Raw genomic sequence first — 17,043 nt, 5'->3', positions numbered from 1 at the left:
TGTGTCCTATACTCCTATATAGCATATTATAGAATAATTTGGGAATATTGCGAGAAACCTATACCTATTTTTTTAGTTTTTTATTCAATAAATGTCAATAAAATTGTATTCATTAGATCAAAATTTAATATAAGGTTTCTCATATTATGTTGATATAATAGCAGTTAGTAAATATTTAAAATACATAGGCACGTTTTTATTTTTATAACCATTTAAGGTTTAAATTTTGACGAAATGTATTAAATTGAAAATTTATGATAATATATGAAATAATAGTATATACTATCATTAATCGTACTTATTATTTTGTAAATAAAATTATTAATAAAAAAATATATAATATAATTTCCCAAAAAAATAATTTTAAATAACGCTAAAATTTTTTGATATTACTGGTTTTACTAAATTGACCGATTTTGAAAAAAAAATGTAACCAGTACTCGTTTGCTTTAATTGAATTTGGCGGTTACCAGTAATTGCTAATTAAAATTGAAACTAAAAACCAGTAAATGGGGAACAGACCCAAAATTGGCCATGTCAACCGGTTACCGATAAAAAACGGTTACAGGTTTTATGAAATTATTCAAAAAATCTAAACTTTTAAAATAATTTTAAATATAAAAGAAAATATGAGAAAAACACTTAATTTTACTGAATTACAGATTTACAATTTAATTATTAATAGATCTAGTTTGGGATTATTTATATTTATACTTAGGTACTCGCATTTATGCACATTAGAATTTAATGACTTCAATTATCTATATCTATATATATATATATAGTCCAGTTAACTTAACACCTAGGGACTTATAAATTATAACTTACGATTACTTACAAATTGAGCTTTTCAACTAGGTAACAATTATCCCAGTTTTATTTAATCATAATTAAAAACATAAACCATCTTTTTCACCATCCAATTTTAATTAAAATATTATATCCTTGGCTGACAAATTATCTCCGTTCAGAATTGTTTTTCATATACGATGATACCTATTATTGTATTCAAATTTAACACTTTATAAAAATTATAATAAATAATAATATATAATAGTGATCCACACGGCACCTAATGTAAAGCAGAGCGGTACCAACTTACCCGGTTTTTAAATTAAAATGAAGACAACAAAAACCGTTTTATACCTTATCTATCTCAGTGAATATACAGATTAAGTGAAACTTATTAAGGTAAGTTACTTAAGTACTAACTACTAAGTTAGTACTACTAAGTTTCCCGAGTTTCCGTGGTGAATACAAGCACGACGTCTTAAGACGTACCTTAAATCTTAAATCGTGAATACAAGTAACGGTTATCAGATAACCGTCAATCGGCATAGATAAGAGATAACGTGATAATATTAACAATATTATGCAAAATGGTAAATAAGGATTTAACAGACTACTTAAGTAAACAAATTATTTGTAATTTACCTACTATTATTTTTTAAATTTCATCCACAATATGAAATCATATTTTTTATTATCGTTCCTCACCTGTGCGAATTTCTTGAACATACATGTGTGTCTGGTAAGTACGTTAAATAAAAAAAAAATAAACGACTATGTATGAAAAGTCACACCCAAATTTTTTTATAGGCAAATCATTCGAATAATTGGGCAGTTCTTGTCGATACATCTAGGTTTTGGTTCAATTATAGACATGTAGCAAATGTTCTGTCCATTTACAGAAGTGTCAAACGTCTTGGTATACCAGATAGGTATGAAATGTGTTCATCACAAATTAAAATTTAATTTCTATTCCATTAATTTATGCATTTACAGTCAGATAATATTAATGGTTGCTGATGATATGGCATGTAACCCTCGTAATCCCAGTCCTGCGACTGTTTTCAATAATGCTGATCAACAGCTCAACGTCTATGGGGATGATGTTGAAGTGGATTTTAGAGGTTACGAAGTAAGGTTATTTCCACTTTTAATTCTATTAATTTTTTTAGTTATTAATTTTAACTTTTTTAAATTTAACCTTATTTTTAGGTAACAGTAGAAAACTTTGTACGTTTATTGACAGGTCGGTTACCTCCTGATACGCCTCGTTCAAAACAGTTGCTTACTGATGAAGGTAGTAACATCTTGATATACCTTACTGGCCATGGTGGTGATGGATTTCTTAAGTTTCAAGATTCTGAAGAAGTTACCAGCCAAGAGTTAGCTGATGCTCTTGAACAGATGTGGCAGAAAAGAAGGTAATTAAAAAATTGCAATGTATATTATAATTAAATATCATAATAAAGTGTGTTATTTATTCTTAGATACCATGAAATATTTTTTATGATTGATACTTGTCAAGCTTCATCGATGTATGAAAAGTTTTATTCGCCAAATATTCTTGCAATGGCTAGTAGTTTAGTTGGTGAAGATTCCCTTTCGGTAAGAGATTTAAGCATAACATTTTATTACAGAATAATCCAAAATGATTATAATACAGTGGACACTACTTATCAAACTCACAGATATAAGGTTCAGTTGCTTAATAGATTTAAAAACTCAGATTTCATAAAAAAAAATGGTGGAAAATAAACATTTTTGGTTAAAATTTAGAAATAAATTAGTTTTGAAAAGTTATATATATTTTTTTTTGTTGATTATTATTGATTTTGATTCATGCTTTACAATGTGTGTATGTTCAACGAATTTTATTGCATTTCACATTTATCACAATTATCATTATTCTAGTGTGAGGTATAAATATACTTTTGATTACCTGGCACAGCTATTGTAATTTTTAAGGTTTTTTATCTTCTTCCCTTTAAGATTCATTTGGTTAGGTTACTACCAAATGTGCTGGCCCCAAGATGAGTCTTATAAGTGGTGTTCTCTCTGTATAATCATTTTTAACCATTTAAAAAACTTATTCCATATTTTATATTTTAGCATCACGTAGATCCAGCAATTGGAGTGTATATTATTGATCGTTATACATTTTATGCATTGAAATTTTTAGAGAATGTTAAACTGAAGAGTCGTATTAGCATGAAGAGTTTTGTAAGTTTTTATTTTACACAGTCTATTATACTAAATTATTTATAACACTTAATTTACAGTTTTTAGTGTTTCTTACAGCATATAAATTAATATTTCTTTATATTCTTTTATCAAATGTATATGTCTAAACTGAGACATATTTTTATCATTGATTAGTAATAGTAGATGATTTATTTTCTTATGTTTGTAGTAAATAATTTTTGTTATTATTTATAAATTAATTTAAATAGAAAATACAAATTTAAACTCTCATGTTTAAATCTATCATATTCACTTTAAATACTTATACTTGATATTTTGATGACATAGTAATACGTAATAACTATAATCTATTTAATTTTCCAGTTGGGTGTTTGTCCTAAACAAGATTGTATTTCGACTGTTGGAGTACGAATTGACTTATTTCACAGAGACCTAGCCAAAGTTCCAATTACAGACTTTTTTGGATCTGTCAGACCAGTGGAATTAACATTTGACTTTTTAGATATTTCAAATACACCATTATAGAAGATATTTGTAAATAATGTTCTATGTAAAATCATAGATATTTGTATTAAACTTGTACATAATTTCAAGAGTTTTATTTAATATTTGTGAACAGGTTATTTCATAATATTTTATATATTGCTACATCATGTTATACATACTTTATTTATTATTTTTTCATTATAAAATATTTATACTTTCAATTGTCTACAGCAAAAAAATTAAATGAAAATACAATTTCTGATCTCATAATAATTACTGTTTTTTTTTTTTAAAAAAAAACCAACACTAATAAGAAATAGCAATAAACTGTAACCTTTAAACATACAGAATTACTTGATAAACCAATTACGTTGTCCATATTTTGCGGGTGGTCGTTCTTCTTCTTTAAAGTCTTTGAGTCCAATAGGCAAATCATTAAACACTTGTGGTTCCTCAACTGGAGGTTTAGGACGATTTCCAGTGTACACACGAGCTTTACAAAAAAAGCCATGCTCGGGTCGCTCTATACCCATTTTTTCAAACACACACTTGTCATACACCGCTTGTGTCTTACGACAAGGTTCAAAATCCATGCGATTACTAGATTTGTCGATGCAGTTGCTATAAATTTGAAATTCATCAAAACAATTGCCTTTCAGTTTCCTAAAGAATTCAAGTGCACAGCTAGTGACCGCCTTGCCCTCATTTATGCATTTACGTGGATCCTTAGTTTCTTGCTTGCACATCATAAATTCATCATTTACATCCAGACAATATTTTCCTAAACATTATAATATACATATAAATTAAAGTTATTCAGCTTAATGATAATAGTAAAAAAAAATTACCAAAATGATGAGCAGCGGCACGGAGACCTGGTGTGCTGATGGGTACTTCCTCCACCGTCAGTTCTTCGAACGTCGGCAACTCGGTGTCCTTTGTTACAACCATATTTCCGAATATTATTTAACAATGCAAGTACAAATTATTGAAATAAACTTACGAGAAAAAAGTAAAACCCATAGAAAATTCAAAATATTAATTAATAATTATTATATTATTCTTATCAAATACCTTTGAATGTGATCGGACAATCTCAATAGGAGATCCAAACGTTGTTCGTCAGCTGTTATTCAGTTTCAAACCACAGTGATTATGGAATAATTGCTGATAATATTATATTAAAACCGGATGTCAGTGTTGTCAAAGAGGATAAGCATTTTCTCCGCGCCGCTTTGGTCTGTACTTGAAACAATTTTTTTATTCGCTTCTGTTTTCCGTAGTCTTGTGCTCAGTGACCAGTATGCTCATTGCTTATTGCTCTTTGATTATGTAAAGTAAACATTCTAAGCGCTAATTTTTTTTTTATCAACTTCGGCAAATACACGTTTTTAAAACGATATTTTTAAAAACCATTTTATTTTTATTTCACATTTACTTAGTTTAAAAATTGCCGTTGCTGAGAGTCGATATGATATGTAAATCGTAAAAGTAGATCATCACTTGTTCACTCTGGTCCGTATAACGCCATACCGGCGTAGGTACCACCCAAATTGCGATGGAAGATGTAGAAGTCCCTTTTAAGGATATTCTTGAACATGAATATCCAGAAGTGTATGAGTATTTAAAGAATGCCGTGCGAATGCTAGAACGGCAACAAAAGTTGCTATCCAAGTTAAAGAATATAAAAAACAATAGTTCGACCGATTTCAAGGTAATATTAAGTTGATGTTATTTATCATGAACTTTTCTAAAGCTATTAGAGATAGCTAGAAGCTAAAGATAATTCAATATTCTAATTTTATTTTTATTTTTTTTTTATACAGAAATCGAATATTAAAACTGAAGGCTTTGACCCAAACTCTGAAATAGTTAAAAACTTAAAAAAAGATAAACTAGTAGTTAAAAATCAATCAGATAAACATGCTGATGATGTAGTTGATAATGTAAGTATATTAAAACATTTAGTTCTTTAATGTGTAAGAAAATTAATTAAATAAGTTTAGGATTATTATATATCTAAAGCAACTAGATATTGGTTTGTATAATTGTACTTATTGGCTAATTGGCTCGACTATAGAATATTTATTGAGATTAATAGGATTATTTATTATTTATTTATTTATTACTTGATCATTATAGCTAATATTAGTTATTAACTATTTTCCTATTATGATTTAAAAAAGCATTTTGGTCTTATGTCACCTACATTTTTTTCTGTAATTTTATATTTAAAAGCTAATTGTATGTGATTATATATTTCCAATTTTTTTCAAACCATATCTTTTAAACAGAGACAGAATTTTTATTTTTCTTCTAAGGTACATATTTTTACTAAGACTGCAATTAAGATCGGAGTAAGGATTATTGAAGTTTTTTTTCACAACAACTGAGTATTCCTACTACATTTTATTTTGTATGAAAAATGAAAATACATAATATTATTTAGATGTTAGTGAATATTCCTCACATAATGATGGAATTCGGAAATATTTATATTATTTAAACAATATAAACTAACCAAAAGGTAATAAAATAAATATACATATATGTTCAACATGTTTAAAAATACAAATTTTAGTAGTTTGGCAGACTAAAGGACTGCTGGTTTAATGAAAGTTCATATAAAAACATATTTTTATTTATTGAAAAATCTTAATTTATTTTACTATAACATAAATGATACTATAGTCTGTCCACCGAGAAAATGCGCCTATTCTGCACATCCTTGCTATTAAAACCAGTTTCCCTATGGTAGGGTGAAGTTTAGGAATGCTCGGAGAAACTGATTTTGGTCGGTCCATGGCTAGTTCTCTCACTGGACAGAGTATAGTTTATTACTGTGTAGAATTAATTTTGTAATACTACAGTTCTAACCAAATCCTATCAATTTGTTTTTTGCTTGAAATGATTCTTTTTATATTTTTTTATTATAGTTGTTTAAGTAAAAATAGTAAAAATATAATATAGCCAGATTACTGGACATAAAGAATTATTGCATGATTGGATTATCAAGCATCTACTGTAATTGAAAAAGTTAATAAAATATATAAATAACAATTGGTTATATATTTTGGTAACCATTGTATTAATGTAGGTACTTTTAGATTAAGTTTTGTTCAATACTCTTCGACCATAACAATTCTTAAAAATGGTATTATTGAATCAACAATTATTAAAAATAATATAGAAGACTGAATAGTGATTGTAGTAGTTTGGGTTTAACATAATAACATAGATAATAGTTCAATTATTTTTATTTTTTACAAATTAAAAAAGATTTAGTTTACATTTTGTTAATTATTAATTACTATAAAATAAAAGCAAAATTAATAATTTATATATGCAAAAAAAATGATATAAGAATATTTCCTTAAAAACTTTATTGTATAAAAATATCTTGTTTAACGTTTATTTTGAATTATATTTATAAGGAAATATACTGTAACTTTTACATTAAGTGAAGTAAGGTGGTTAATGTATGTAAAAAAAATTCCTTACCTTGGATTAATTGTTTTTATTTATTATAGAAAACTTAATTAATTTATTGTTCTTATTATTATAGATTGAAAAGTTGGAAAATGATAAAAAATCTGAAAATGGAGAAGTTGATAATCTAGGAACAGAAGAATGTGAAACTAAAGAAGAAGGAGAATGTAGTGAAGATGAAGAAAAATCTAAAGATTTAAAACAAGTCAATCAGTATAGTTTGGGGAAAAGCCGTTTTATATTAGAAGAAACAACTGGAATGTATTATGATCAAGTGACTGGCTATTATTATAATTTAGTAAGTTTAATTAATTTTATTAGGTATCAATGTTTTATACTTATTTTAATATTTTGAATAACTATAGAATATTTATAATTAATATTGTATAGGTAGTTATTATTAATATTATTATATGGAGCAAGTGGCGTATTTACAGGGGTGGTGCAGGGGTACTGGACCCCTCCCCAAAGGAAAAAAACGATACATATTCCTGCAGTATAGTTCATTAATAAGCATAGAAATTGGTATTGTGTGTATTCTGATGAGTGATGACGATTTCCAAGTTACAGCTAAATATAATATGTGATAAAGGCAATAGGTATATAGTTATCATAGTTTATATAAATTGCTGAATATGTATAAACTGTGGACCCCCCCCAGAAAATTTTTGAAAATACGCTACTGATATGGAGCTATTTTTATTTGCATGAAGCACATCATATTAGTAACAAGTCTCTGACTTAGACAAACAAATTGCATTTAATAATGATAGTTATCTCATATCTACTTAAAAGTTTGAATAGATTAAACTTTAACTAATAAAGAAATATAATATTTAAATTTTATTTAAAAAATTCCAAGTCAGTTAAGTTAAAATTTTAAAATTAGATAGAATAAAAGTAACTTTAATTTGGTTAAATAATCAGTTTCAAATATTTATTTTAATTAAATTCTTAAAATCAATGCCAAAGCAAAATAAGAAAATTTGATGAAAGTATAAATATACAAAACACTCGATAAAACATTAATATAGAGTAAGGGTAGGCAACTGGCGGCCCACGAGCTTTTTTAATATGGCCCGTCCTACATTTCTAAATAACATCATACAATTTTAAAGTTTATCGTCTATAATCTATATTATATAATATGTATAGTCTATCTTATTGATATAATAATTGTTATCTGGTATTGAACATTGTTAAATGTCATAATGTCATAATATAGTGTATACACAGATGTAGGTATGCGTATAGCTTTTAACCATAGCTGTTAGTACATTCGTATCGTGCTGTTATTGAATTTATTATTTTCGTGTTTTTGTAGTGCTTAAGAATGTTCGCAAAAAAGCGTAAAATTGATGATGAAAATAGAAATTTTAACACCTCATGGAATAATGACTATTTATTTATTATTAACAAAATAAATGCCTATTAAAATGTATATTTTCAATTTTGAATGTCCCCCTTTTTTTTTTGCTTTTTGTGCTCTGGCTCGCTAGATTTTAATTTTCTAAAAATTGGCCCTCTAGTAACTTAAAGTTGTCCATCCCTAATAGGTATACAAAGTAATGATAATACATATAAGACAAATTGAATTAAAAATGATAGAATTTCCATTCTGCAAAAAAGGCCATCTAATGATAAAACCCTACTAACAAAAGTTATTAATTTTTAAGAGAACATCTCTTTAACACGTTAAACATCATATGACTACAATCATCTATAATTCTCAAATTTTATACATTTTTGACTGCCATAAATGAATAACCCTACAATAATGCACTAAAATAAGAACCGTGGCGTAACGGGAATCATTACAATTTTTTTGGTTTAATACGTTTTATTTTTAAACACATACTATGTACAAATTTGGAAGACATTGAAAAATATGCCTGACTTATATCAAAAACCTATTGTATGAACACTGGCGGTCAGCACATTAAACAATAAATAGGGTTGTCTTATCATGTTATTGTTGAGAGATTTATTGTAATTTTTTATGAACATTTAATTGAAATTGTATTTATTTATATATGTTAAATCCATATTAAAGACAATACCTAATTACTGAATTCAACAAAATTGAACAAACATTCCTATTCATGTATGTGAAATAGACATTGTCATGTACATACACACATTGAATATTTAATTCAGATGGAATAATCTTACTAGCACATGAAATAAATCTATAGTTTGTAAATAATAAATTTAAAAATAAAAACAACACCCGAGTATAATATTTGAGTCTTATATGAATATTTTTTAATTATAGGATAATGGATTATTTTATGATGGAAATCAAGGATGTTATTATTACTTTGATGTAATTGCACAAAAATATAGACTACATTCCCAAATTCACTCAGATACAGTTCAATTACCTTCTAATGTGCCTAATGTAGAGAAACAAAAACATAATCAAGACATACCTGGAAGTATTAGTGAGGTCAGTGATTCAGAAAATTCCGATGATAGTGCTAATTTAATTATTAAAGAAGACACAGAAGAAGATACTGAAGCAAATGAGAAAGAAATTAAAAATACCATTATAAAAACTATTGAAAAAAGACCTAATGAATGTCAAGAAGTAAAAGAAGAATTAAATGTTGAAAACAAAGCAATTAAAGATGAAAAGGAAGAAGTTAAGCCTGAAGATTGTCCTTGTCCACCTTCTACTTGTGAAGTAATTATTTATTTATGTCACAAATTATTTAAAAGTCATGTTTCTTGTTATGTTTTAGATTTTAGACAAGCGTTATTTGAATTTATTGCAATATACAAAGCTATTGCCAGCACCTAAGAATATAGTTCACAAATTAACACCTGATGGGGTAAACCATACTGGTAAGCCATTTGAAAAATTGGCAAAACAACTAACTTACGTAATTTGCAGAGTAAAGCAAAACAATATGCACAAATAAGAAATTGGTACACAGTCAAGCATCAACTAACTGCAATGGAATCAGAAATTATTCAATATGATAATCTAGTTTGGGATCGAATTGAACAATACTTATGTCAAAATAAGAGAGATGATAAAAATTCAAATTGGAAATCATACAAAGAAGTTAAAGCACACCTTTCTGATACACAAACTAAATTGATTAAATCAAGTAAATATTTTAGTTTTGAATTTAACTGAATGGAAAATATTGAAAATATTTTTAGTCTATATAAAATTTGAAATTTTTGTTTTGTTTGATTATAGAGGTTGTTGGATGGCCTCCATGTATACGTATTATAATAACTGAATCCAAAGCATGTAATTCATTGGTTGGTAAGCTATTTTTAATTACATGTCCTGGTGGAACAATAGGACGTTCGACAAACAGAGATGTAGTAATACCTGATGATAATGTTAGCAAGGTTAATAATCAAAATATTATTTTCACCTAATAAATAAATAATAATATTGAAATTAAAAATTTAATTTATAATTATTAATGAGTTAAGCATTTCTTTTTTTTTTGATTTTAGTTACATTCTGAAATATCATTTATTGGTAATGTAAACAAAGTTGGTAGAGGTCATTATATTGTTAAAGACAAAGGTAGTACAAATGGCACATTTTTGGATGGTAAAAAACTTCCAAAGCACAAGTCTTCAAGTGAACCTCGTCATTTAGTACATGGTAGTGAACTTACTGTAGGTGACACAAAATTATTGTGTCATATTCATGATGGCATGGAAACGTGTAATTTGTGTGAACCTGGTATACAAGCTCCTCCGCCAGAAGAAAGTATGTATAAATGTTATTTAATTTTATATTATTGATAAATGACAATATATAATAGCAAATTGATTATTTTTATGGAACAAATAACTTGAGTATATGTGAAAATAATTAACTATTGTATGTTGTAACTAGTAAATAGGGGAGTTTTTTTATTATTTAGACCAGAATTATTTTTTCTGACATCTAGTAAACTGGGATATTTTATCAGTATAAAACCAATTGACTTGCCTTTTTTGAGAATTAGATTTATATTTAATTAATATTCTATAAATAAAATTGTATAATATTGTCAATTTAATTCTGCAAAATTAAAAAAAATATTTAAATATTAAATGTATAGTTATAGCGATCATAGATTAGGCAGTTATACAATAGATTTTTGTTATACTTCTGGCATTATTTTTCAGTGTCTTTCCAAATTTGTATATTATATTATAATATTATGTATTTCAAAAAACATTGAAGAACATAAAAAAAAAAATTAATTAATTTTTATTTTTTATACTACATCAAAAAAATTTATGTTGTTCCCTGCTATGCCACAGCACTTTTTTTTGTCGAGGGAGACATTATTGTATTGTTATGGAAAAGATAATAATATAAATCTAAATTAATTTACTGTCATTGGTGGTCATGGTAGTTATGATCAACTATGGGCGTAGGCAGTTACATATGTGTAAAATTTGAAAATTGCAAATGACCGCCAGCTAGAGATGGTTAAGAAGATGTAGTACCTAGCATAATGTTGTCTCCATCTTACACACTTACAATATAGTAAATTTTCGTTCACTAGTTTCAATAGTGTGCTTTTAGTTTTGATATTAAAGTGAATTAACCTTTTATCAGACTAGGTAAAATTATTATCTGTGTTCTCTCATTAATTTTTTACGATATTTAAATTCAATGAGAGAAGACAGTTATTAGAATTAATCTAAAAATTTGATAATAGATCACTCTAATACTAAAACTAAAAGCACACTATTGAAACTGGTAAATGAAAATTTACTACCTATGTTGTGCGTTTATAACAGGGGTGGCCAAACCGCGGCTCGTGTCAAAGACTTATGGCTCACATTTTATTGTAACATTTTTATAAAAAAAATTTTTTATATGAATTTATGTATTATATAATATGACCTTTTTTTTTATGTTTGGCTCTTCCATATTTATTAATATATTTGATGGCTTACGAATCTCTTCTCGCTGGCCACCCCTGGTTTATAAGATGGAGAGAACACATACGAGGGTATGATGTCCCCTTTACAAGTTAATATATTTATTTTAAGTTAGGGATTGTGAAATTAAATATATGAGTGTAAGTATTATGAAAGTTAATGTTAACAACTCAAATATTTTTTAAGGTGTTAAAAATGTTGTACCTCAAAAACGTAAATTTGATGATGAATTAAAAAGTTTAAAAGAAAAATATGGATTGCTTGGCTGTGAACCACCAGATGCTGTATTGCCAAAAGGATATAAAGATAGAGCTGATAAAAGGAGAAAAACTGTTGGATCTCAAAATGCAAATGAGAAAACTGAAGTTGCATGTGTAACACAGTAAGTTTTCATAATTAGTTAACATTTAATCTGGTTATTTTGTTGTAAATATTTTCAGAAAATTTTTAAATGATTTTCATGTTTAATATTGATAAATTGAATTATAAAATTATTTACAAAAAATTGAATTTGAACATGAAAAAGTATTTTTTAACGTATATAATAAATTTTTAATTATAAATCTTTACAAAATTCTTCATAGTTTAATTAACATTTAAATAAAAATTATTTAATTTATTTTAGGCCGATTCCTACAAAGAACAAAGGTTTCAAATTATTAGAAAATATGGGTTGGACACCTGGAAAGTCTTTGGGATCTAGTAATTCTGGAATAAAAGAACCTGTAAGTATTATAATATAAATTACACATATATATTTTTTATTTAAACATTCATTTAAGTATATAATATGTTACTGACTATTATAATAATTTATTCATTATAAATTATTTCTAGGTATTATAAATAATTCTGATTCTTTTAACTATTGTTGAATAATTACAATTTATCAACATTGATGCTTATTTATTATCAATTTTATAAATTTATTAATGCATACAATAATTAGTTTATTTTTCACTATTTATAAGTACCTTTATTTTCTGTTTATAAGTCATTGATTATTTTTCAAAAAAATATAATAATATTTTAATATAAAAGTGTTAACATTTCATCATAGTTACAAAAACTAAATGATAATGGATAAAAAAACTGATTTTAAATTGTTTTCAAAACATTAGTTACTTATTAATGTTTAGCATGGGTGTAACTTAGATAATTTTTATGGGGGGGGGGGGACAAACATTATTATTTTTATGTCGATATACTGTATACTTAAAGATATAGGGTATTTCATAAAGAATGCAGTTTTCAAAATGCTGGGTAATTTTTTGTTGTTAGGTCGGTGGCACTATTCTTATAATTTCTGTCATTTATGATTATTGAGGTTTTTATTGATAGTAATTTTGTTTATTTGTCGTCATGGAGCGGTGTATAATTTAATTCGTTAATTGGGTTTTAACGAATTAATGTCCTGTTGATTTTGTGAAAAAAAATCATCTAAGATAGTGATGAGACACATTTCTAGTTTAGTGGATATGTCAATAAACAAAATTGTCAAATTTGGGGAAATGAAAACCCAAGGGTAAGCATGGAAAAACAAATGCATCCACAGGGAATAACCGTTTGGAGTGGCTTTTGGGCAGGTAGAGTGATAAAAGAGTTATTGCATGTCGGGCGATTAGAGAGGCCCCCCTGGTCATATGCACAATATTGTATTTCACACTTAAACCTCAAGTCATAGTGAAATAATATGTACCATTAATAATATATTTCTTATAAAATAAAATTGATTTATAGCGAAATTAAAAACTGTGTTCTTTATGAAACACCCTGTATTTAAATATACCTAATAAATGAATTTTACAAAATATCATGGGGGTAGATGCCTCCTCTTGTACCCACAGTTTACGCCTATGATGTCTAGCACAGTAGATTTTAGAGTATAATCTACCGTGATTTCTAGTAAATCTTAATAATATCATAAATCCTTTCATCTATGACTGCTTTGATTATTTATTATTTATAATTACTATAATCTGTTAAGTTTAAGAGTACAATGGTTTGCACATATGCTACTGACTGCTATACGTTGCCTAATGCCCTTGATTGATCATTTGGTAGCAATCATTACCAACCATGTGTTGTTGTACTGTGGTTTGGTGGTAGCAGTGGTGAGGATGATCGATGAGCTAACACTCCGATTGATAATCGGTAGTGGGAGACATAACACAATGGATTTTTGTTTGCAGCCCGGTGTACTCTTAAACTGAATAGAGTATTCTTTATTTGTATACTTTCTTGAGAAAATTGTGCAAAATATTTTAACAATGACTGATTTTAATATTTTATGATTACATATATTATACGCTAGCATAATATTGGTAAAATATAAATTTGCATAGTTGTATAATACATTGTATTAATACTTATTAAAGACAACAGTAATGAAAATTCTAAATCTAGAAACTGTTAATACTATTTAAGATGATAAATCTTTCTTGAATGTGGTTTATGGTCTAAACTTGCAGAATTGTTTCTCATATAAAATATTCATTTCCATTACATTAATTGCAATTAATTATGTATTGAATACATTGATTCGTTACTTAAGCAAACATTTATGCGTAAAACCTTTAATCCATTCCCAGTTTCTTAGTAAACTTCTTTATTATAATAACTAGTATTAATGACCTGTTTATTTATTTGACTGACTAAACTCTATACCATGAGTTTTATGGTTACCTTAAAGTTTGAACTTCTTAAAATATTATTTATCTTTATGTATAATTAATCATAAAATAAGTTTTAAAATTAAAAACAAAATAATAAATATTAAATTTATATAAATATTTTTTTCTATTTTTATATTACTTATAGCATACTTATTTGTTTCAATATTAACTTTATTTAATATGGAAAGCTTTATAACTTAATACCTATTAGTAGTTTGTCCTGACGGTAACATATAAATTGCAATTTTTATACACTATAATATAATATAATAACATAAATATATTTATTTTTTAGATTTCAATGGATGTCAGAGATGAAAAGATGGGACTTGGGTTTTCAACGAATTTTAGTCAACCTGAACAACCCAAGACAAATATTTTAATCAAACAATCAAAAATACGTTTTAATTTTGGTAATAAAACTAATATGCCAATAAAAACGAATCGTATACATTTTACTGAAGGTAATGTAGCTTGTAAATATTAAAACTTTATTTAAATGTATATATTATGTATTGTAAGATTTTAATTATATAGGTATAATATTATATATAACTTTAAAGGTTGTTGTTTTTCATATTTTCTTAATCTTTTAAATTAAAAATTATTTATAAATTTTCTGTGATTGTTCTTATTTTGCAATTTATTTACAGATGAAACATCAGAAGAAGAAAAATAATAATTATATTTTATGAATTAGATGGCCAATGAATAGAAGTATGAAAAGAAGTATTATTTCAACAATAAAGTTTTTATTTTATGTTGTTAGGAGATAAAATTGGCTTTATGATGTACAGTTTTTATTTAATATTCCAAGTTCCAACCATATTATTGAAATACGTAAAATGAATATGAATTTTTATTGTCCATTAAAAGATAAATGTAAGCAATAATATATATTTTAATATATTTTACCAATATTAAATTATAATATAATTTATTAATAAAGTTCTTAGATTATTAAAAAATTAACACTCATGATGTATTTTTTTAAAATTTAAATATAGTTTACCAGAAATGATAAATAATAATTGCTACTTTACTCTATATGTTTTTTTTACTTTCATATTCATTTAAAAATTCATTTTGATTATTTTTACAGTATTCTGAAAACAATTTAAATTTTAAATTCTGTAAATTAAATTGAAATATAAAAAAGAATTACTGCATTTTTATTGTAACGACTAGAATTTTATTTTTAAATATTTACTTAATTTAAATTTCATTGAAGAAAAATACTGAGAAAAACTCATATGGAACTTTATAGATTGGCTGTTACAAATATTTTATGAGAAAAATATACTTTATTTTTTTATTGTAAAAATATTATTCAGTTTTTATTTTGCTGTAAGAAGAGTACCTATTAGAAAATATAATATTTACTTTTATAAACACTAGTATATTGATTTTTGATGTAAAATGAAGTGTAACAAATGAATAATATATATTTGAAAGAATATATTTAAACAAATTATTGTATTAGAAATGTATTTTTATTTTATTAATTAATATGTATTAGATTTGTGTATTCATTGTGATTGAGCAAATTGCACACACAATATGTGAATCAAATTACAAATCATAAAATATGCAAACCCTGACCATTCCATTCTACCTCTAAATAATTAGAGAATTAAAAAAATATGATCCTAACCTTATGTAACAGCACTAAAGCAGTAAGAATTGTATTATTAAAACCCTACATTACTTTTGTAGAGGGACACAACATTTTTCAACCAAAATCGTTCTTTCCTTTTGTCGACCAAATTATACCCTCTGTTTTCGAACAGATCTTGGTTGGATTCTGTTTTTTCTCCAAATCATATTATTTACTTTTTGGCCAATTCACTTTTTGACCGATTGGCTAAATTAAAAAATTCAATATTTACTGTATGTTATATAGTACACATTAAGAAGAGGTATTCAATAATATGAATAATTTTTTTAATTAACTATTTGGTCATAGTGTCTATGATTACAATTATAAATTTATGTTAAATTGTTTTTATCAATCCTCTATAACAATAATCAATATTAATTAATATATGGGGTTCCTTGGAATTTTACCAGGCTATGGTGTTCCTCAGTTAGGTGTATCAGTATTCAGTAGCACACCGACAGGGAGGGGATAGGGGTTTACCGCACCTCATAAGTAAAACACGCATAATGCTTTATTTTACGGAATATTACATTTAATACCTATCGGTAATATTACATTAAAAAAAAATTTTATGGATATATCATAAATGGTGCCTCCCCCCCCTTCACCACATAAATGAATTCTGCGTACCTACGCTATTAGATGTGATGTATTTCGTCGGATGTGTAGGTAAATGACAAGGTTTGCTAATATGCATGCAGCAAGGTAGGTAATATTTACTAAGTATTACAAAGATCATGTATGCCCTTAAGATGAATAGGCGATTGCGATGGATAAGTAAATTTTATTTTGTTAAATAAGGAATTTAGGTAAGTAGACAGTAGTTAA

General features: G+C 26.2%; 3 protein-coding genes across 3 annotated transcripts; 2 read left to right on the top strand and 1 right to left on the bottom strand.

Annotated features, from left to right (window-relative positions):
* Positions 1–1,364: 1,364 nt before the first annotated feature.
* On the top strand, positions 1,365–3,750 carry LOC114131466 (putative GPI-anchor transamidase). The gene is made up of 7 exons (XM_027996689.2): positions 1,365–1,531; positions 1,600–1,721; positions 1,786–1,921; positions 2,002–2,210; positions 2,277–2,394; positions 2,899–3,009; positions 3,355–3,750. The coding sequence occupies exons 1-7, from the start codon at positions 1,466–1,468 to the stop codon at positions 3,514–3,516; spliced, it is 924 nt and encodes a 307-aa protein (XP_027852490.1). The 5' UTR covers positions 1,365–1,465; the 3' UTR covers positions 3,517–3,750.
* On the bottom strand, positions 3,642–4,550 carry LOC114131468 (NADH dehydrogenase [ubiquinone] 1 alpha subcomplex subunit 8). The gene is made up of 2 exons (XM_027996690.2): positions 4,326–4,550; positions 3,642–4,258 (listed from the first exon to the last, which is right to left on the bottom strand). Exons 1-2 carry the CDS (start codon positions 4,426–4,428, stop codon positions 3,828–3,830), a joined length of 534 nt encoding a protein of 177 aa, XP_027852491.1. The 5' UTR covers positions 4,429–4,550; the 3' UTR covers positions 3,642–3,827.
* A 107-nt stretch (positions 4,551–4,657) lies between these two features.
* LOC114131465 (angiogenic factor with G patch and FHA domains 1) lies at positions 4,658–16,034 on the top strand. The gene is made up of 12 exons (XM_027996688.2): positions 4,658–5,191; positions 5,304–5,423; positions 7,043–7,264; positions 9,242–9,652; positions 9,711–9,800; positions 9,863–10,082; positions 10,178–10,335; positions 10,447–10,708; positions 12,067–12,262; positions 12,506–12,605; positions 14,851–15,019; positions 15,209–16,034. Exons 1-12 carry the CDS (start codon positions 5,036–5,038, stop codon positions 15,232–15,234), a joined length of 2,130 nt encoding a protein of 709 aa, XP_027852489.2. The 5' UTR covers positions 4,658–5,035; the 3' UTR covers positions 15,235–16,034.
* The last annotated feature ends 1,009 nt before the right edge of the window (positions 16,035–17,043 follow it).

Source organism: Aphis gossypii, chromosome 1 (genome assembly GCF_020184175.1).
Source record: "Aphis gossypii isolate Hap1 chromosome 1, ASM2018417v2, whole genome shotgun sequence".
NCBI classification, from domain to species: Eukaryota; Metazoa; Arthropoda; class Insecta; order Hemiptera; family Aphididae; genus Aphis; species Aphis gossypii.
Note: the sequence above shows the minus strand (reverse complement) of the source record. Positions and strands in the feature narration are given on the sequence as shown.

What these genes read in the sequence shown, in the direction of transcription:
- LOC114131468 (XM_027996690.2), bottom strand. Translation starts at nt 4,428, where the DNA reads ATGGTTGTAACAAAGGACACCGAGTTGCCGACGTTCGAAGAACTGACG. An exon ending in TGCCGCTGCTCATCATTTTG is followed by an intron (nt 4,259 to 4,325) that starts GTAATTTTTTTT and finishes TATAATGTTTAG; the next exon opens with GAAAATATTGTCTGGATGTA.
- LOC114131466 (XM_027996689.2), top strand. Translation starts at nt 1,466, where the DNA reads ATGAAATCATATTTTTTATTATCGTTCCTCACCTGTGCGAATTTCTTG. An exon ending in CGTCTTGGTATACCAGATAG is followed by an intron (nt 1,722 to 1,785) that starts GTATGAAATGTG and finishes ATGCATTTACAG; the next exon opens with TCAGATAATATTAATGGTTG. An exon ending in TGGATTTTAGAGGTTACGAA is followed by an intron (nt 1,922 to 2,001) that starts GTAAGGTTATTT and finishes CCTTATTTTTAG; the next exon opens with GTAACAGTAGAAAACTTTGT.
- LOC114131465 (XM_027996688.2), top strand. Translation starts at nt 5,036, where the DNA reads ATGGAAGATGTAGAAGTCCCTTTTAAGGATATTCTTGAACATGAATAT. An exon ending in AACTAAATTGATTAAATCAA is followed by an intron (nt 10,083 to 10,177) that starts GTAAATATTTTA and finishes GTTTGATTATAG; the next exon opens with AGGTTGTTGGATGGCCTCCA. An exon ending in AGCTCCTCCGCCAGAAGAAA is followed by an intron (nt 10,709 to 12,066) that starts GTATGTATAAAT and finishes ATATTTTTTAAG; the next exon opens with GTGTTAAAAATGTTGTACCT.